The 23,153-nt window shown below is 36.5% G+C and overlaps 1 protein-coding gene across 1 annotated transcript in view; it reads left to right on the forward strand.

Annotated features, from left to right (window-relative positions):
- Window positions 1–23,153, forward strand: part of Lrp1b (LDL receptor related protein 1B) — a 1,777,071-nt gene that overhangs the window by 1,225,132 nt on the left and 528,786 nt on the right. The window contains exon 32 of the mRNA XM_041674488.1: window positions 18,056–18,205. Within this exon, the coding sequence (XP_041530422.1) occupies window positions 18,056–18,205 (150 nt within the window). The remainder of the gene's footprint in view (window positions 1–18,055; window positions 18,206–23,153) is intronic.

Consider the following 23,153-nt stretch of genomic DNA (forward strand, 5'->3'; position numbering starts at 1 on the left):
GTGCTACCAGTCTTTCGTATATGATTGTCTAGTGGCAACACTTGTTAAAAAGGGTATTTGCTTCCTAGTGTATGCAGTAGGTGAACTATATGTCAACACAAGAAATGTCCTCATGACGCCACCAAAATTAACTCCTAAGACTTGTAATATAACTTTAACAAAATAGAAAGATACAACAATCTACATACAACAGTCAGTGGCTTAGTAGAAAATTCTTGCTTAGCATGTAGGAGGCCAATTTAACACAAGCTATGAGAGGACTCAGCATAATGACACTGAAGAAAAGAACTGAAGGAGACAGAAAGATGGACAGACTTTCCACATTTATGGAGTGACCAATAATATAAGCATACATTTATCACAAAAATGGCCTACAAATTTAATATAATACTCATCAAAATTCCAGCTTCATTCTTTATAGGACTAAAAATACTAAGCTGAGAATTTTCACAGAAGCATGCAAAACCCAAAATAGCCAAAGCAAGCCTAGCAGGATGGGCAGAGCTAGACATATCACTATGCCCAAACTCAAACTACAGCACAGAGGTATAATAACTACAGCACAGAGGTACAATAACAAAACTGCAAAGTGCTGATACAAACACCAACATGTAGATCAATGGAAGAGAAGAGAGATGTAGAAAGAAACCTACTGAATGCTCAGGAGCCCTTTTGATACCTCTAGAATTCTATTTAGCAGAGAGTTAATTAGCAAGAGAAAATTCTAAAATTTGGTCCTGTTCACAAACACATGTGGGTCTTCAGGTAATTGTGAAGTCAAAAGAAATATTGAGGCTTGATACTTACTGGGATATATGAGATGGAAGACAACTATTACCTCAGAGTTTCTTTATGTCGGTTCTGTGTAGCCAAGTTTCTTCCTTGTAAGTGACCAGATGCATCCCGCCTTGATCCGTGAAGGATAAATGTCATCAAGCACTGTGTATGGAAGGCTTGCTGCACACAGGAGAAAATAGGTCAGGAGGCCATTTAAAGAAAATCAGAGTTTCTCAGATGATTTTTACTAGAAATAATTGGTATGTTTATTCATCATATTTTCTCTGAACTACTTCAGAGGCAAGGAGGAAAGATATTTGTCACTGAAACAGAAAAATAAGTCCTTTTAATTTGAAAAAAATACATTTTAAACATCTGTTTTGTTAAAAACATAACAGTGCTGACATTCTTGAGCTGCTCCTATAAAACATCTTTGAAATTTAAAAAAAAAGTCTTAAGAGAGACTATTTAACAGTTATCTATGTATACTAATATTTTTTACCTCTATATTTCTTTCTCACATTTTTTATATCTTTGTGAGTCAGGAATAATAAAATTTATTTGTAATTTTATAGTCTGTTTTCAAAAAGACATAATAACTTGGCTTTTATATTAAATTTGAAAATGTAAAATATACAATAGAAAAATGATAGTTTAAACTTGAATTGCAGAGAGAATATTTTTAAGTTGAGAAAATAAGTAATATAAACTAAAGTTTTTCATTAATAGCTTCTTTATTTTAGGAATATGAAAATATACTGACTTGATGTAGCTTATATTCGATAGTAATAATTTAAAATTGGTGTAGTATGCAAAGGTTTGAAATAACGCCTTTCGTGTAGCCTAAACCAAACCTTTTGGCGTAAACAATACAGTTGCTAGCTCCCTCCTTTGTACTTTTTTTTTTTTTGACATTTGCACATTGTTGAAATCTAGGCTAGTGCTGGAAATCTGGGCAGAATGAAATGCAAATCCTTCTGTGAAGAAGACAGTGCAGAGGAAATGCCTTTACAAGGTCCAGCTCCACACACAGGACTCCTTTTAGATGGATGAGATTCAGTTGCATCTTGCCAGAGGCTGCCCAGAATGTGCAGGGTTGACAGCTCTGATGAGAAATCTATTATTTATACTGAAATTTGGGAATCATGGGTTACACCAAAATAATAATGTATATGCTTATTTCGGGATTGAAGACACTGCCTTTTTTAATACTGAATAGCCAGACCCCCATTAAACTATTGATGTAGAAATTCCACAAAAGCTTGCAAGTTATAAAGGCCATTTATCTGGAAGGGTGAATGGGGGATGGTGAGAGAAGGAGGGCAATTGGGGGAAGTTGAATGAGGAAGAGTGATTGAGAGAGGGGCAGTATGGAGGGGGAGTGTTTCTATTTGCACTTAGCCTTTGCTTCCTGAGATGCAGTGCACTGAATGCTAGCTACTTTTACTGCAGAGACAAACACTGAATACCTGCTCCTTTTCAGTTTTCATTGTCTCTGACAATTACTTTAAAATAAAACTTCTATGGAACACTTTTATTAAAATGTGAAGCTATTGATCTCCTCTGTTTGAAGCTTTCTTTAGCTGAAAACCATGTCTCGGCTAGTAAGTCATCAACTTTTTCCATCTATAACTATCCAAGCAAACCGAATACCCTGAGTCCTTCAATATTTTAAAAGCTTTCACATTTACATAAAGCATTCCTGATACAGCATTTGGGGAGTATAGTATTTGATATGATTTTTAGGAAACCAAACAAATCTATGTTTCTTATTCTACTTTGACAATTATGGAAAATGGGTATGACTCCAATAAATGTCTTACCTTTTCAGGAAATTGTTCCAGTTTTTATAAAATGTCGATCTTGGTACCTAATCTGTGATCTCATGGAGTTGCAGGTTCTCTGAGCAGCATCTCATGTTTCAGTAATATGTTCCATATTTCCTTAGTGCCCCAGGATATTTTTACCCTTGCCCTAAGACATTAAATCATTGTTTTTTATAGCATACAACTGTTGGAAATGGCATAATTCTCTAACAAAACAATATTAATAAATATATGTAGTCTGTTCATTGCTAAAATCAGTAGGATACAAATCAAGCCTGATAAAACCTTCTTAGTATTCAAATCTGCATGATGAGCCTGGATGTGTCGTTCACACCATAGAATGCCAACTCCTTCAAATGTGACCAGAACTACCCTGCTTTTTAAAGCACCAGAGGTTTTTTGTTTTTAGTGGCAGAGAAAAATAAAATTTATCTTAGTGTTAGTAATGCATCAGGGGAGAGATAGTAAAGTCGAAATGATAACTAAAATTTAGAAAACTAGTTGGCTAGGATGTGGACCATTAATATAATTTCTGCTCAGTGATTTTAGGAGAGGCATTTTGCAATCATTTGATGCTTTCTAGTGAAGAGTTTTTGTATCTTTCAGGAAGTTTCTCAGGTGAGCAATATTATTAGCTACAATTTTTTTAAAGGCTCTAAAATGCTTTTATATTAGTTTTATAGTTCCGGGAATTAATCTAGAGACACACAGGTTAGGCATGAGGTCTGCTACTTAGCTGTACCTAGCCTGTATCCCTGTTAAAGAAATGTATATACTGCTATGTTATTTTTCAACCTATATCATATCACTGGATTCATAGTTCCAGAGTTTTAACAGAGAAATAATGCTTGTATTTTTGTTATTTGTGCATGTGGAGCTTATGAGTGTCTGTATATATGTGTGTGTGCTTGTATGTAGACAGATAGAGAGATAGAGACAGAGACTCTTTGGTTGATTGCCAGGATATTTCATGGGACCTGATTGGAAAGAAAAAAAATGGTTAACATTATTTAGTGAGTGGTGGGGAAGGACAGTTTAGAAATGTTGAGGCAAAAACTGGAAGTGCATATTAAGCCCACATATCTTCCTACAAATACCACAATTCTGCTCAATGTAGTTTTTCAGATTAGCCCAAGGTTTGAGGAATTTTTTTTCTTTTCTTTTCTTAAGGCTCATTGATTAAAGACAGTAATCCTATGCACAAAATTTATTCACAGCAGTGCCCAGGCTCATATTTAATATAGTTGCAAGTTCTAAAAACAAATTGTATTTTACCTCTTCATATACTTGTTCTTACATCACACATATGTTTGCATACTTTGTTTTTGCAAATGTAGGTAATGCTGTGTGATAGTCTAAACACTGATGTCTATAAAGTTTTACATCAGTTTATAGAGGAGTAGTATGGGCCAGATGTGCTAGGTGGACAGTAATGCATTTAGCATCCATAATTTCTGAATAGAAGACTGTTACAGGGAGAGAGAACCACTTGTTTCATTCCCGTCCCCCTGGCTATCTTAGACCCTAAATAAACACACAGAAGCTATCTTAATTAAATTACTGCTTGTCCCATTAGCACTAGTTTCTTATTGGCCAACTCTTACATATTAATTTAACCCATTTTTATTAATCTGTATATTGCCATGTGGCAGTAGCCTATCAGCAAATTTCCAGCATGTTTGACTCTGGCAGCTCCATAGTGTCTTTCTACCTCCCCCTTCCTCTTCCCGTGCTATAGGCCAAGCCAGTTCTTTATTTATTAACCAATAAAAGCAACACATAGACAGAAGGACCTCCCACACCAGAGGTGATAAATTATTTTAGATTTATTGTACTGAATTTACCATGTGGTAACTTTAAGGTTGAATGTTATGTAAAGCATCAAAATGCATTCATTTTAGCTAAACAAAAGGAAAAGAGGTTGAAAGAGTGTTTGTAACTAGTAGTCACAAAAATATGTACGTATCTAAATTTTGAAAACAAAAATAAAAGAGGGAGGAAGTTGGGGGAAGGAACCGAAGAACAAAGGAAGAGATGAAGGAACGAAGATAGGAAGGCTAACAGCTTCACTTTCAAATTATGTGTCTTTAGTATACACTTTTGTATACAGTGTTCAATAGGCACCATGGATGGCATCAAGAAGACTTCATAGAACTGACTTGGTAATATTTATTTTCTAAAGAAAATTATAGTGAGGAGATAATAGAAATCCACACATTGTGTATGCCCATGTGGAGGAGTTTATAAAAAAAGGAAGACAAATTTTAGCTCCTACCGTGTCACAGTTATTGGGCTACAAACTATTTCTTCATAGTTTGTAATCTACAACTAAAATCAAGTGAGACCATTGTGGAATCCCCTTTTTTGGTGCTCCTTGCCAAACAGGCTTGTAACACTTAAGCTGCCTGTAACAGATTTCCCCCATCCTTTTTATTACTTTTTTCTTTTCTAATACACCAAGGGTGACTCTTTCATAAGGCTCCTTTGACTGGGCTCAAACCTCTTCATGTAGACTCTGTTAGTGATTTTGTATTTTTGGACTCTTGTCCCCTGGCTCCTGGAGAGGAAGTTTGAGATCAGCATGTTTGGTTTGTCATCATGTCATGGGCTCATCTCCATTGTTGGCATATGAGGAAATCTTCAATAAATAAGTGTTCAGTTTACTCCAGAGCACGAAACAAGCAAGTCTAGTAGTTTTGTGCCAAGCAGGCATTTTCCTAAAGAATGATATGAAGAATTATAAATAACAAATGTATGATTAATTTGGAAGGAAAAAGTGGAAATACTTGTCTTTTAAACATTCTGTAGGCTTGTTTCTTGCTTATTCCTCTCCCTCCATTGTTACACTATCACCCATTTGACTTTGATTAAAACCTCAGCAAGAGATATCTCACACAATGAAACAATAGGCTGGGACTGCTTTGATGTAGTTATCTCCTTATTGACAAAGCCTCATAGTACAGGATATAAAGAAAAGAAATAGATTGTATTACAATAATCCCTCATTTATGCCAATCCTATTAGTGTTAATATTTTTATCTTTTTTAACAGTCTTTTGGGTGCTTAAAATAAATTCAAAGCATGGTACTTGTTATCTGATTTTCTTGTGTCATAATATTTTAACTATGATTTCTTGAACCATTTCTTAGAATCTGTCTAATAATTTACAACATTTACTAACCAAGACAAAATAATAAAGAATTTAAGAATGATACCCTTTTTATTTTTAAAAATCATCAGTATAATTGCTTTTTATATTTATGAAAATTTTAAATTCATGTAACAAGTAACTTGACAAAATAGTTTTGTAGTTTTACATAAAAACATCTCTTTAATATAAAGTGACAGTTAAGCTGTATGAGGACATATTCTCAAAGAATCCATGCTGTGGTATTTCACTTGGAAAGTGCTTTCAGAACTGGTCCCTGGAGACATTTTCTAAATTGGAATTCCATGGTCTTGTGAATGCATGCATTGTTGTAAAAATAAATACAAAGCGTTTTTTTTTTTTTTTTTTGCTGATGCACATGATATTTATACCACAAAGTACAACAAAAGGACATTTATTACTGCATTATTTACTCATAGTTTTACTTACTCATTATAAGCAATTAGAGCTATTATTTAATGATGAATCTTTCTGAGTGAGTATATTGTGGCTTCTCTACCTTCCTCCTACTTTCCTCAGACAATAGTCACAGAGAGAACAAGGTGAGCAGGAGAGGAAAAGTCTCTACTTGGTGACTTTCATCTCCTGTATATTTCTGCCATGTTTTATTTAATATTGTGGAATATGAAATGCAGATCAAGTATCTGTACAGAAGCATGGGCTCTGACAAACATTGTTGCACTTCCTTCCAAGCATGAAGCTATGCCTTTGCGTTCAACACAGTCTAAGATCTCCGCTACACTTTGCAATTAAAAATAGCTACGATGACTTCTATCTAAGCATTGCAAATTCTCAAGCTACTTACAGAGATTTTATGTTAATTACACACAGCAGCCATTCTCTAGAGGGTTGGTTGTTCATCTCATTCATTCACAAACTGTGGCTTCCTTAAAAGAAGCTAGTGTTTGAAACATGTTCAGCCTTCACCATGGTGCTGTGACCAGAGAGGCAGGTTTCAGTGAGTTTCATTTCACCGAGTTTCATTCATCTGACTTCAATAAAAAATCAAGGAAAGAAAAAAGAAGAAAAAAGAAAAGCACAAATTTCCTTCAAGCATGGTCAGGAAGAAATTTCCAGAGCCTGCTAGCCATGCGAAACACAATCCAATTAGAGCATAACAAAGTGCTTTTGAAGCATGCAGGACTCTGCAAGAATCCTTTCCCCTCTACATACGGTGAATCAGAGTTCATTATTTATAAATCCTTAAATTCCAGTTTTAAATTGTATGAAAATGTCACTCTGGACTCTCCAGAATTTAGACTTTTGTTGTTATTGTAATTTACCGATTCTTTGCTTGATTGCTGGTCAATTTAAATGTGTGACATAAATCACATAAAAAATCATAATCACATCAAAATACCCAGCTCATATTTTATGTGCATGTGCCATTGCAGATGGAGTAATAACAACCTACCACAGGTTGAACCAAATAAATTTATTTCTTTTAAATATAAACCAACAATCCTATTGTTATCTATTGTTGAATTGAAAATTAAGTATCGAATGAGGTTATTTAATTGAATTATTACTCAGTCTTGAATGAATTAAGTACTTAGAGCAGTTTACATGAGCGAAGCAACTTGCTTGTCAGTCAGCGTTATCCTTAATGCATTGTTCTTCTTTATTGTTATTTTTTAAAGCAATCTTATTTTACTAACTAACCCCAATTCCCTCTCCTTTCCATCCTCCCACCTTCTCCCCACCACACCCTCATCCTCTCCTCAGAGAGGGTGAGGCCTCCCATGGGGAGACAACAAAATCACTTGAAGCAGGACCAAGGTCCTCCCCTCTGTATCTAGGTTGAGCAAGGTATCCCTCCATAGGGAATGAACCACACCATGAACTAGAGATAAATAAATCCACTGCTAGTGACCCCACAAACTGCCCATGTCACACAACTGTCACTCACATTCAGAGGGCCTGGTTCAGTTTTATGTTGGTTCTCCAGATGTCAGATTGGGGTCACTGGGGACCTACAAGCTCCAGTCAGCTGTTTCTGTGGGTATTCTCATCATGGTCATTGCACCTTTGCTCATAATATCATTGCTCCCTCTCTATAAAAGGACTCCAGGAGTTCAGGCCAGTGCTTAACTGTGAATCTGTGAATCTGCTTCTATCAGATACTGGATGAAGGTTTTATGATGGTAATTAATGTAGTCATCAATCTGATTATAGGGGAAGGGCAGTTTAGGCACCCTCTCCACTATTGCTTAGATTCTTAGCTGGGGTCTTCCTTATAGATTCCTGGAAGCTTCCCTAGTGCCTGGTTTCTAGCTAACTCCACAATGGCTCCCCTTTTCAAGGTATCTCTTTCCTTGCTCTCCCTCTCTGTTCTTTACCCAACTAGATCTTCCTGATCCCTCATCTTCTATTTCCTGCTCCCCTTCTCCCCTCTCCATTCTCCTATCATCCTCCATCCCATCCTCCTCTCTGCCAATTGACTAAGGAGATATTGTCTACTTCCACTTGGAGAGAATCCATGTATGTCCCTCTTAGTGTTCTCCTTGTTTCTTGTCTTCTCTGGGGCTGTGGACTGCTGGCCGATAAGATTTTCCTTTGTTTTATGTCTAATATCCACTTAGAAGTGAGTACAGAACATTCTATATTTTAAATCTTTGGTTATCTGTTCTGTTTTTAATAAAATCACAAACATAGGTCATTTGTTTTCATAATCTTCCAGTTTATGAAAGTTTTCTTTTAACTCTAAAACTCTTTTTGAACTCTACCAACCATTTCTTATTATTTAATCATTGCAACCCATGTCTTGTGTTAATTTCAAAATATACATGTAGGTAAGATTTCCAAAAGAATTTTACCACATAAAATGAATTAAGGGACCATAATTTTTAAATCAAAATATTAAAAACATAACTACTGTTTTCTACTCAATATTATTATCTGTTATTTCTGAAATTTCATTTCTTAGCAAATGACGTTTAAGTACAAAATATAAATAATATATAAAGCTAAATATATAAAATATTAAAAATAGGAATATAAGCCAGATCACTTGACAATATAATATTATAATTATTGATATATGCAGACTAATAATTTGCACTTATTATACACTATTTTATTCATTTACTCATTGTTCAATTGTAGCATAAATAAAATTTTACCTTAAAAAAATAAAGAAACATGTCATATGGTATATTCTAGAATCCAGATGCTGAGGTCAAACAACCATACCAGTACTCAGGAAAGTCATTTTTCTATTAAGGAAAAGTAACAGAAAATAACAAATAATTGGCTGTCAGCCAAATCCCTTAAAATAATCCAATAGTGTTATGTGCTAGACAATATAAAGATATAAAATCAAAATAATGTATTCCCAGTAGATACAAGGAAAACTGAAGGGATAAAGTAGGAAAAAGAGCTATACCCAAATTGGTGATGTTTGGAAATTTCAAAAAGATCTTAATTGCAAAATCTATGCTTTTTTTATTTACTAGATTTAAAAAAAAATACCAATCCAAACTCCCATTCCCTTCCATACTCCCATTCCCTCTACACACCCTCCCACCCCACCCCCTCTAATCCTAAGAGAGGGTCAGGCACTTTGTTTTGTGAAAGGTGCAAGGCCCTCCCTACTACGTCTAGGCTGAACAAGGTATACATTCAAAGAAAATCGGGTCCTCAAAAGCCAGTACATGCAGTAGAGATAAATGCCAATGCCACTGCCAGTGGCCCCTCAGTCTACCCCAATCATACAACTGTCAACCACATTTAGAGGGACTAGTTTGGACATTGCCAAACTCTTTTTATGAGGCTACAGTTACCTTTATACCAAAACCACACAAAGACTCAACAAAGAAAAAGAATTACCGACAAATCTCACTCATGAACATGGATGCAAAAATTCTCCATAAAATACTGGCAAACCGAATCCAAGAACACATCAAAAAAAAAAAAATCAACCGTTATGATCATGTTTTTTTTAAAAAAAAGAAACAGCAAAAAAGGCTGTGATTAAACCATTGAAAACTAGTCACAATTAGTCACTCAGTTTAAATAAAAGGAAGGGTGCGCTCTTACTGCTGTGCTAGATTGTAATCTACAGTTGTATAAAAAAACCCAGAAACTTGGGGCTGGAGAGATGGCTCAGTGCTTAAGAACACTGATGTCTCCTGCAGAAGGCCTGCATTTGATGACCAGCACTCTCACAACAGTTGGTCATTGAAGTTCCAGGAGATCTAGCACCCTCTTTTGGCAGCAGGCACACACAGACATACATGTAAGCAAAACAATCATACACAGAAGTAATGTAAAATTATAATTAAAAATGAATAGCTAGATTTGAGACTTAAAAAACTATCAGAAAGGGGAAGTTTCTTGTTCTTTGAGGGGGGAAGAACATGAGGTAAAGGAGGAATGAGCATGGGATGGATTCGAGCTTCATCCTCTGTATGAGCATCCACAGGGGGACGACTGATCGATTGAGGTGAATGCTCATTAGGATGCCAGGAACTACAGTTTCCAAAATTTAAGAATGATGTAACAGTGCTTTATTTTTTTTTTCATTTTGAATTTCTTAAGCTATGAAATATTACTTTGACAAATATAAAACTATAGGTCTAAAAACTGTTAAAATGCTTTTAAGTTGAAACAGTTCTCAAAGCAAAATGCCAAAGCCTTGTCATTGATTCTGGCTTTCCATTTTTTGTTTGTTATTTCCACAAGGCACATAACATTTGTCAGTCGCCTAGACATAAAAAATAAATATGCCTAGGTACAGCAATAAACTGGCCAAAGTAAAATGATTTATAGGAGGGTGATGGAAGGGGTCTGACTCTTCGCCTGGTATGATATGCAACCATCAGTCCATCGACTAATCCCAGAAATTCCACCCAGGATTGCTTAGTACTTAACACGGAGCACATCACAGGGCAAGTGGAGAATGGCTTTGTCCAGGAGAAGTTAGATTAGAGCATTCTATTCAATTTATCATGTGCTTTTCAAAAAATGGAAAATTTTATGAGATGCTTTTAAATTCAAGTGAGTTCACAAAAATATTGCAGGAAAGAGTCTATTTTCAGTAAAGAAAAAAAACCAAACGTTTGCCACCTTTGAAATATTGTAAATGCAGATATAAAATGTAAATACATAACACTAGTACCTGAAAAATAATCATGCCAAAAAGTCATCTTTAGAGTTTTTCAGGGTTGTCCAAGAAACTCCCCAAACATTATAGTTTATTGCTGTTGTTTTTGGTTACCTACACCTGCTACTCCACCCAGAGGTGGAAGGTAAGTCCCAGTTGCTAAAGACACCACATATTTTGAAGAAAGAAGCCAGTGTACCTGAGTTTTGTCTGACCTAAAAGCCTCCTGTCTTGAGGACTAGTTTTCATGGAACATGAAGGTGACATGCAGGCTTCTAAGCAAGGGAAACAATGAATAGTCTACCCAGCTATGATGCCTGTGAACCACAATGACCAGCATGGCACCATAAGCATGCAGAAATGGCATACATACCTTGATCGTAACCAAACAGCTTTTGAACTGGACATAAGACTCCCTCAACAACAGAGAAACACATGACTGTACTGGAAAGCTATCTGCCTTGACCTAACGAAGTCATGGATCCTGGAGGAGAATCTAAAACTGCCTTTTTACTAATCCAACACATTCCCTCTACATTATGAACATCATTATGCCCACAAATAAGTTTTGTTCTCATACCTCAATCAAACTTCTCTTTGCAATCAACAGACTGCTGTAGAAAGCACAGTCAACTAAACACAGAGTTGTAGCATTTACAAAAAGCACAACTGATCAACACAGAGTTATAAAGCTTACTAAAAGCACAACCAATCAGAGTTGTGGAGCCCCGTTGTAGAGGAAACATACACATTACATTTCCTGAACCTAGGTTCAGGAATAATTATGGAAGAGGCCAGAAAGACATTAAGAGGCAGAGGAACAAGAAATTTTCTGTGGATTATGTTTCTTATCAATATCTGAGAAGTTACACTCTGGAAATTTAAACAATGTGATTGCCTAAACATAGTCTGAATTACGGTATGACTATACACTCAACCTAAATGCCCCTTTACCAAAGAATGGATAAGGAAAATGTGGTACATTTACACAATGGAGTACTACACAGCATAAAAAATAACGACAGCTTGCATTTTGCAGGAAAAATAGATGGAGCTAGAGAACATTATTTTGAGTGAGGTAACCCAGACACAGAAAGACAATTATCACATGTACTCACTCATAGGTGGTTTTTAAACATAAAGCAAAGAAAGCCAGCCTACAAACCACAATCCCAGAGAGCTTAGACAACAAGGCAGACACTAAGAGAGACTTACATAGATCTAATCTACATGGGAAGTAGAAAGTAGAAAAAGATAAGATCTCCTAAGTAAATTGGGAGCATGAGGACCTTGGGGGAGTATTGAAGAAGGAGGAGAGTCAGGGTGGGGAGCAGAAAAAAATGTAGAGCTCAATAAAATGTATTTATAAAAAAATAAAGGGAAAGGCCAGAAAGCTTCAACCCTAGATAAAAAACTAAAGGAAATTAAGAAATTCTGCGAGCAGTAGAAAAGAGTTTTCCTTACATATCAATTTGTAAGACAATACCAAATACATATACACACAAGTAACATTACACAGAGGGAACAGGTAGTATTTCTATAGTCAAGAATTCATATGTATATTTTAAATATTCATATATATGTAATACAAGCTAATCCAAAAGAGAACATAAACTTGAAAAAGAACAAAAGAGAACAAGAAGAAACAGGAAAGTCAGAGGGAGTAAAGGGAATAAAGAAATTATGTAAATTCTGTCCCCAAAATAATTAAAAATTAATGCAGACAGCTCTCTTGTAACCTTTATTCAAGGTTTCCAAGTTAGAAAATTACACAGAATCAACAGAGCAGTGTCACAACCAGGATAGTGACTGTAATTGAGTATGCCCATCATGCTCAGATTTCTTAATTTTGCTAGTCTTTCTGTGTGTTTATTCATTTAGGTCTATACAATGCTATCCTGTTTGTACACGGCTGTATCTAGCAGTACAACAGCTCATCACCTCATCCTTTTATAATTACCTCCACTTCCCTCTTGTCATCCAACCTCTGCTTTCCCATGTAGAAATAAAGCTTTGTATTGTAGTCATGTAACCTTCTGAGACTGGATCTTCATTGCAGACTACTTTCTGTGGAATCCCTGACATTGTTTCATTTGTAATAACAATTTGTTCTTTGTTTTGTCTGTGTATCATTCCATAACCCCAGGGAAACTTCATCTCTACGATTTATGATTAAGTCACTACAAAACATTCATGTACACATTTTTGTTTGTAAAGTGTTGTTGCTTTTTCTCACTCAAATATCCAGGTAGGCAACTATTGAGTCCTTTGGTAATAATATTCTTAGGTTGTATGTATTTGTTCTCTCTTATGTGTGAACTTGTGTAGTATGTTTTTATTTGTGTGTGCACAGTTGTGCGTGTAAGTGTATGTGAGTGAATGTGGCGACCTAAAGTAGACACTGATTATCTTCTTAGATCACTCATCACGTTATTTACAATGACAAGGTCTCTTGTTGATAATGCTGGGATTACAAATGTTAGTCATTTCTGCCTGCCTTCACCTGACTGACATCTGGAGTTGTAAACCCTGTTCTCATGCTTGAGGGGCCAGAGATTTTGCCACTGAGGCACTGACTCAAGGCTATACTTGGCTTTTAAAGCTACCCCTGATGGTTTTCCACAGCTGCGCTAGCGTTTCACATCCCCAGCTGTAGTATGCCAGTGATTAGCACTCAGCGTCCTCAATAACTTTAAGTTCAGCCGTTCTGATAGATGCATAATAGCACTAATTATAATCTGAATTTGAATGTCTTATGATATTGAACATCTTTCCATGGGTCTATTTGCCATCTGTGTATTGTCTTCTGTTTGAGTTTTAACATGTTTTCTTGGCACTAAGATTAATTGTTTAATCTGATACTTCTATTATTGATTCTTGCCGTGGTTGATTATGTGGGTTACAAATGCTTTCTCCAGATGCAAGTGTGGCTTTTACCACTGTTCACAGAAAATCTTGTCAAGTTTTCCCTTTATAATTGAAATTATGAAGACCAATCTCTGTTTTTCTTTTGTTGTGTTTGAGACATGGGTCCAAGCTGGCCTTGAACAAAATTCTGACTCATACTCCTGAGAACTGGAATTACATCCAATTGCAAGCATGCCTGATAAGGGCAATCTATTCACAAAAATTAAATCATCTGAAATTAGCAGTTGTTGTGATTGCCAGTGAGATGGGTACGAGTTTTCAAACTGATTCAGCTTTAAATGTATTTAAGAAAACTTGAAATTTGCTCATAGTGAAACAGGGCCTTTATTGATAGCTGGGACACCATCATTCATGTGCTCTCTCTCTCTCTCTCTCTATCTCTGTGTGTGTGTGTGTGTCTCTCTCTGTGTGTGTGTTTGTGTTTATGTTATTGTGCAGCTGCATGTGAGTGAGTGTGGAGGGTATTATACCTGGATATTGTCCCTCAGGATCTGACCTCCATGCTTTTTGAGACAGGCTCTCTCATTGGAACTTGCAGCTCACAGGCTCTCTCATTGGAACCTGCAGCTCACTTGACTGTCTAGCAAGTGAGCCCCAATCTCCGGCAATCTGCCTGTCTTCTCTTTCCCAGCCATGATATTGCAACTTTGCTCCACAACACCTGACTTTTAAATGGGTGTTGGGGTGGCCCCGGCCCTTCTCATGTGATTAACACTTCACCAGTTCAGCAATATTCCCAGTACAGTACATCATATTATTACTAACTGACCGTGGGGAGTAAGCCCATCTAAGAACACCATTGCAGAATAGCCCCTTATATTGTCATCACCTAAGAGAGAATGAAGTCTTCCAGCAGAGAGAGTGCGTGGATTTCACCAGCACAGTCATTAAAGTCAACATTAAAGTGTTCCCAGGAAGGGCAAAGCAGTCCATGAAGATGCATGGATGAGCTGTTAGGATTCCACTACTTCTGCGGTGTCACCACGTCAGGTGTCAGAGATACAGCGCTAATAATTAGGCACATGAATTTGAACTTTTTGGTCAGATCTGAATTTTAGTGGTTTTAGCATAGTTTTATAGATAGTGATAACTCAGAATCAGGAAGGAGTACCTTGAAGAGAAATTTGGTATATGATGGAAAATGTTAGGTAATTTCCATCTTCCCAAAGTCCTAATATTAAAAATACCCCTTTAACACCTTTAAAATTTAATGTAATCCCTTATATTCTCTTTTAATTTTGTGTCTTTAAAAATAAAATACATAAAATGAACTAAGTATAATTGCTACAATACTTAAAACACATTATTAATGATAAGAGGAAAGTGAAGTTAAACATTAAAAGTATTGTGCCATTTTCTCTGTCAACATGAATAGCATATCTATTATGTGAACAATTACATTAGTTTGGCAAATCAAGTTCTTTCAGGAAATTAATATGGCCTTCCTAAATAAAATTGTTTAGGCAAAATAATACATGAAGGAGTTTACTTGCAATATATAAAGTGATGTGAGAATCTAAGCATAGATATCAATTCAGCTTTTATATTACTCGGGAAATTAAAAAAGGGTGTATATTTTACGTTTTATACTGTTTTCCAATTTTGGTGATGACTTTTTCTTACTTACTCATACTGTGTTGCTTAATCTAGATTTCCTTTTCTGATAACCAGGTCCTCAGGATCTTGATGACTGTTTTCTAGAAGGAGATTATAATGACACTGGTATTTTTAAAGAAAGTCTTTTAAGATTTTTGCTTACTTCATTATAGTAAAATCATAAATAAAAATATCACACTATATCAGACAAACAGTTGTTTGAGTGTCTATGTCAATCTAGCTGTATGATGCATTATATCTGTGAAGATATAGCATAATTGTATTTCTCTCTATACATTCCAAGAAAGGTTAACAAACATTCTCACATTTGACATGTTTTCTCATAGCAATTGATTTTACATTCTAACACTGCTAACTACTTTTGGTTGCATTAAATGGCTATTACTTCACTTCTTATCAATTTATCATTTGAGATAAGAGAACAGCATGATATGATTCAGAAATTGTTTCAATAAGTACAACTGCCAATTTAGTTTTCAATGGTTCTAGGACTTCAGTACATAATTCAGTTTGGTTTTTTTTTACAAGTGAAAAACCCATTACGTGAAAGCATGCATATCAATACGTCTTTTTGAACATATATTAGTATATGTAAAACAGACTTTACAAATTTATTTTAAATTTAATTAGTCATTGCTTAGGCATGCATGATAAGTGTGCATGGGTATACATCCCATGGCTCCAGGGTGGAAGTCAGAGAAAAATTTTACAGAGCCAACATCTCCTTCTATTTTTTGTGAGTCATCAAACTTAGATCACTAGTCATATAAGCCTTTACCTGCTGAATTGTCTTAAATTCGTAACAGAACCCGAGAGGATTTCAATTCTTTTTTTTTTTTTAATCAAGGAAATGATCAGGCAGTGGTGCTGTTCACTTTTAATCTGAGCTCTTTGGAGGTAGAGGCAGGAGGATCTCTGTGAGTTAGAGGCCAGCCTGGTATTCAGAGTAAGTTTCAGAACATCAAAAGAAACACAGAGAAACACTTGCAAAAAACAAACACACAAACAAACAAATAAATAAAACAAAGAAGTGAACACACTCAACAATAAACATACCTTTGACTAATATTGATTCAATATTCCAGGGGAAAGAACATAATAGATTAGTCTATCAATGCTAGACTAAAACTGATAGTGTGGATACAATCCTTTTATGACTACCAGCGATGGCTCACAAATCTGACTCTTTCGTTTTTTTTCTAGCCAAAGTCAAGACAGAAATATGATCAGTTAAAATTTTATCTTTCCCATATATAGCTTTTTCTGGCACATGGCCCTGAAAGAAATGTGTCCCTTGAGTCCATAGATAAAGAGGTCACAATATGATGTACTGCCTTCAGACACTACATCTTAGGAAGTCTAACAGAGGCTTCCCTGTGTGGACTTGTAACAGTTCTCGCCTTCAAACCAAGGGCAAAATGCCAGCCCTCAGTTCAGCTGACAGACCTCGAGGACAGAAACAGCCATGTAAAAAACGCAGCTCTCTGGGGCCTTGACATAACTTGTCAGATGCAATTTGGATTCCTTGTCAGCATAGACAGACTGCACATAGAGAAAGGATTCTCTATAACTGGATATAGTGATTTAATTCTTTGTATTACCTTAACATCATTAGACAGATGCCAAAGCAAGAGCCAAGTCTGAAAATATTATATTATCTGATTACTACCAGACATGGCAGACCTAGGTGGCACAGCGTCTGCAGAAGGGTCATGCTGACTTTCTTAAACTGCATGGTGAAGACTTTCATCCTAAAATATTATACCTACCATGTATTGTTGTTATTATTATTTGTTGTTGTTATTTTTTAATTAATTTTCTTAGTAATTAAAATTAATCACCTGATTGTCGTTTTCAGAAAAAAAAAATGTCTAACAACTACTTCCCCATAACACCTGATTTTTGGCATTGTGGTTTTATGGGTAAACTTTTGGAGTTTCTCCCAAAAGCCGAGAGAGTCTACAGGGGAAACTTCATGCAGGGGAGCTGGTTGGTTTCTGGTGTGGAATGGCAGAATGGCCCTGAAACCTTAGTTCACTCTGGCCTGTGACTCACTAGATTCGAGCACCCTCTAGCGACATCTCACCCTCATAATACACTTGAACTCCTGTCAATCTCTTTACATTCTCCTATCCTGCATCCCCTTGGTTGCTTGTTTTGGAAAAACTACATGGTTTGTTCATCCTCGGGGGTGATCTCTGGAATGGGCTGCTGTCACCCCTGAACACATGTCCACGAGTTGCGGCACAGTGGGCTCAGTGGCCTGCATGGTTGTACACAGATGTTTCAGTGTGACCTGTGATTATGTGGAACATATCAGCGATTGCAGATGTCTGTGCTGAGAGCACAGACAGCGTAGCTTCCTGGGTATTAGTTTCCTTGTCTGTAAAACGGAGCTGAAATTCCGTTCAATGTCATAATGACTTTCATCAGTAGCTACTGCGAAGTTGCCTATAAAAGTCTAATACCCGCCAGCGAAGGCACCATATATCTAGCTTCCTCTTAACCAAGTCTTATTTTCCGAGAACAAAACGTGAACTTTAAAACTACTTTTCCCTCCAATCAGGAGATGGTAAGTGAATATTGCATTTTGACTGACTGGTATTATGTTTAAGTTGTTTAATTTAATTACAGGTCTATCGATAGACTATATGGAGAATAAGCTTTATTGGATCAGTTCCGGAAATAGAACCATAAACCGATGCAACCTGGATGGGGGTAATTTGGAAGTAATAGAGTCGATGAAAGAAGAATTAAAAAAAGCTACAGCCTTAACCATCATGGGTAAGTGCAGTGATTCTGTGATGAGGCTGAATCTTATTGATTAGAAGTTGATTGATTATGACCTAATAAAAGCCTAGCAAAGTTACTGCTTCATTAGTAACAAAGAGACATTCAAGCTGAACATCTCTGTGAATTTTTCCTTACTTCTTAACTTTAGAAAACACACTTTTACAATTATCCAGATTAGACACTTAGCACTGGTGCTAAAATGAACTTCACTTAGTTATCAGTTTTCAGCTCTGTGTGGATTGTGCTTCTGTTTGACCCTTTGCTGGGCTCTATTGCAGCTCTAAGGTAAATGGTGGGCCTGTTTTCCAGTGCAGACGAATCTAGCTCATCTGTTTTTGCAGCATGGAAATGAAAACCACGTCATCATCATTTGACCAATGACTAAAATCATTCTCTCTACCCAGAACTCTTGTGCCTTTTGGGCAGATTCCGTTGACCAACTTTCATTTTTATCCATTCTGTTCAGTATTATGGAGGATTTAGAAAATCATCAGAATGTATGTTTTCTGTAAAAACAAATAGTCAATATGGCTGTACTGCTGTTATAAGCTGGGTTTTAAAATTTTAGTTTTCCTTTTAAAGATAACTTCATGTAATCTGTAAACTGTAAGAGGTGGTTCCCATTCAGAACTGTCATTTGGTGAGGGTTTTTTTTTTTTGTTGTTGTATGGATGATCCCATGTGGTCAACTTATAAGACTGAATGCCCTGTCTGGCTTATCAATTGCTGTATTATGTGACAAGAAATGAGAAATAAGATCCATGTTTATAGTTCCAAACATCAGGATATGTCAAAGAGCATAACAAAATCTTACACTATTTTAAAATGTTCAACCTGAATGTGTCTTTTAATATTTATATAATTAGCAAATTGGATCCTGAATTTATAGAAATTCTAGTTCCCATAGTATTTCATCACATTCATCTCTTCATAAATCTATTATAAGGGTATTTTGCTGTTGTTTTGTTTGCTTTGTTTTGGTAATGACTACGAGCACATTAGCAAATGATAGCGTACCATTTCATGAGGGAGAATTACTTTAAAATATATTTTCTAGGCACATTACCTTTATTTCCAGTCATGACTGCTGCTCAAATAAAAGTCAGATATAATAGTATGTCTTTTTCCTCAAAAATAGAAGGCTGAAGAATGCTGAATTCCAGGCTAGCCTGGGCTAAATTATAAGTTGGAGGCTACCATGTCCCACCTAGCTAGTGAGTTTGAGACCAGGTTGTGTTATAATGAGAACGTCTCTCACATAAAAAAAAAGAGTTAATGAAAATGAAAAAATTTTGCATTTAAAAATTACTTAAGACAGAATGGTGTCCCACTTTCTCATGAAGAGGGCAAAAAAGAGATTGTTCTCACTTGTCATCGAATGCTATAGTGATGCATATATAATATGCATATATTATAAAACCCCGGGAAATGTAAGCACATGTCCATTATAAAGTGCTGATTTCTGCACTTTATAATGTCAAAATTTATAGTGTCAAATTCAGTTCTCGGTACATTTTAGTTTTGTATGCTTGACTTTTGAGCGGGACCCTTACAGGTATCCAGGCAGAGAAGTGTACTCTTGAAGAGACTAGAATGAAAACCCTGTCAGATAAACTTTATTCAACCTAGAGCAGACTACGGGGAGTCTAAAGCCAGGAAGTTCATCGTTTGCATGTTTAAAACCTAGCACAATTTGGGAAAAGGTTTCTAGACAACAATCCAACTCTGGGTGCACAATAAAGGTTAAGGTGTGACTATACAGAAACTCTTTTCCAAAATACATGTGACCACAAGGGTCGGTTCTGGAGCTAAAAGACCTAGAATCTAGTTTTCTCTGATGGCCTGGAGGTCAGCAGGCTACAAAGTACATGTGACTTTGTTTGGCAAGGGACTAGGGAAGAAGCAGTCTGGGAAAACCATTTTAGGGAATTTGGGCAAGATCTGCCTTGATAACCCAATGGCAAAGGTCTGTTTCTGCACAAAGATAGCACAAAGGTCAGCAGATCCTTAACAGATTCCTTGCCTGCAGGACAGGAAAACAGGTATTTTATTTCCTCCATTGAGAAGAGATCCCTGTGTGTTAAACATTCGTAGTTAACCTAATAATCCGTAGGTGCAAGAACCTTTGTGTCCCCAACAAGCTTCATGAGCCTCTAGTGCAATAATACCTACCTACTTGGTTTCAGTGTCTTTCTTCTGATGTTGTTGCTGATCTCTATCTTAATTTTTTCTTTTTTGGCAGTTTTTTTTCTCAATAATTTCTTCAACTTGAGAGTTTTCAAAAATAGATTTATACTTAGAAGTAAAGAACCTTCTTTTTTAAAAAAAATACTATTTTTTTAATTTCCTGGCATTTGGAGATTTCCTGTACCATTTATACATGCTATTAGTCACGTTTAATGTTCTAGTGACAGGATGACTAATATAAACAACTAAAGAAATAAGGTTATATTTTAGCTCAATGGTTCTCTTTATGGGGACTAGTTAGCTACATTGAATCTGGACTTGTGCTGGGGCTGATCACCTCATGGTACAGAGGAGCACTAACAGCAAGGTACAGACACGGCTGAGAAGCAGCCCCAGTGACTAGTCTGCATGAATTAGGAGGATAGTCTGCTATCTCATGCTAATTTATTCACATTGTGATTCTATCAGTGAATTAATCTGTTCATTATTCAGGGTCCTCAAGATCTATTCCTCTCTGTAAAAGCCAGAAAAGAAATACCTAGGACCTGTATTGGACTCATCTCCTAGGCTTTTCTTAATTCATCCAGGTCTCTAAGAACACTATGTCACATGCTCAGTGTTGGCACTGTTCTCCTTGTCTACACACAGATACACAGGCATGTAAAAAAGATACGTATATATACTAACATACACACAGGCATATTCAACTCACATATATTTAACTCACATACAACACACATGATTGAGACCCAGGATATTAATTCACACATTTTAGAGTTAATGTTGTTTTCTCCTTGTGCTTTTACACACACACACACACACACACACACACACACACACACACACATATATATCTGAGGCTTATTTTAAGGTTGAAAAGTTTTGTTGATTTGATTTTGTGAGACAAGGCTTTAGCCAGAATTGGCCTTCAACTCAGTAGTGTTTTGAAGAATATGGGTTCTCGTTCCCCCTGCATCTACACTCCACATGCTAGCATGGCAGGTGTGATGCCCACCTGTCTTCTACAAGATGGATCTGTGAGGTTATTTACACGACTGGGCATTGTCAAAGCAGCAGCATGTCCTCATGGGCACTTTTGCATATGTGAAACATCAAGTAAAAGCAAATATGAAAGTGTCACAATAATCATTCGCTTTGCACTCTAAGCTTAATACCTGCATAACTTATAATATCAAACCAAATTAACAAAGAAAATGTAGGAAAACAAAAAAATGAGAAATGATTTAAAAAGTCATGACAATTCAAGGAAATTGCCTTTTTACACCCTCAATATGTGTCTTCATAATCCTGTAAAAACCATGACATTTAGATAAATGAAAGTCTTTAGCAGCTTCCGCTTCCTCTGCTAACACTTCTGACACTGTTCTTAATAGGAAACAATTGTTAAACTTACGAACTTGATATTATGGATGAAGTCTCAAAAAATGGAGAAAGTTAAGTTCTCTATTTTGGCAAAAGTGGGTGTTAGTAGTTTGTTAGTGAACAAAAGTTCACTGACAGCATGGAAGAAAATGTTCGGATGATCACAAGCCTTGATTGTGTCAGATCCACTCAGAAGAGGAGTTGGCAAAAACTGAATCCTTTAGCAAAGGACTATCTGTGTGTCTATGCTCCTCCCTACCACCAAAGCTTGATCAAAATCAGTGGAACAGCAGCCATTAAAATCTCTGAGCACAGCGCACTAACTGGTTACGGCAGCTCATGTTCTAAAACGTAAAGAACATAATTAAACAGAAGTGGGGTGGGAATGTCTGGTTTCCCAGCAAGCTCCCATCTTAACATTCTGGGCAGGCTTCCCCTGCTTCCTCAGTGTCTGCACTCTTTCAATTTGAGGGAGAGCAGAACAAAGGCATGGACGGCTGCCTGCTGAGGACAAAGGCTGTAGCCATAAGAGAGAAAACAAACAATTGAAGCAGAGGCCTCAAAGTGGTCCAGGGGATTATATAACTTAAAACGTTTAAATGAAATTTTCCTCACACTGATACTTAAATTGCACATCCAAAGAACAAAGAAACTGCCTTGCTGCCAAGCAATACGTATGTACAAGCTCACACTGCCTCCCCAGACTGACTATATAAGTAACAGGCAGTAAATAACTGAAGTTTGCATTTAACTAAAATGTAAGAGTGGTTTTCCTCAAACTGAGATAAAAAATGTCTTCACACATTTTTCATCGATTTTTAGTTTTCAAAACTTGTAAACTCTAACTACTGAGAGTCTCAGATGTACTTAGAGTAAGGTACATAAATAACATGGAGAGAGGTCAGAAATGTTGGATATCTGGTACTGTCCAGATCAAAACAAAGTCATATCTGATGGGTCTAAAAACCCAAAGTGATAGATATCAAGATTTACACAAAGCTAGAGTTTAGAACCCGGGTGAGGCCTCAAATGCTAAAGTGCTTGTCACATAAGCTTGAGGACAAAATAAAAGTCCTCAATACTCAAGTGACACACTAGGCACAGTACCTACCATATGCTTGTAGGTGTAGAGCTAGGGGTGGGAACCAAATAGATGTCTGGCATGTGAGTCCCTCCAACCTAGTCTGTTTGGTGGGTCCTAGGTCAGTGAGAGACCTTATCTCAAAAATGTGGTGAACAGCTCTGGAGGAACCATAATTAAGGTTGACCTCTGGGCTCCATGCATACACACATAAGCAAACACACACACACACACACACACACACACACACACACACGCGCACACACACACAATGAATACTGCTTAATT

The sequence above is a fragment of the Microtus oregoni genome, unplaced genomic scaffold, assembly GCF_018167655.1.
Source record: "Microtus oregoni isolate MIOR12 unplaced genomic scaffold, Mior012 000025F_ref0000491, whole genome shotgun sequence".
Taxonomy (NCBI): Eukaryota; Metazoa; Chordata; class Mammalia; order Rodentia; family Cricetidae; genus Microtus; species Microtus oregoni.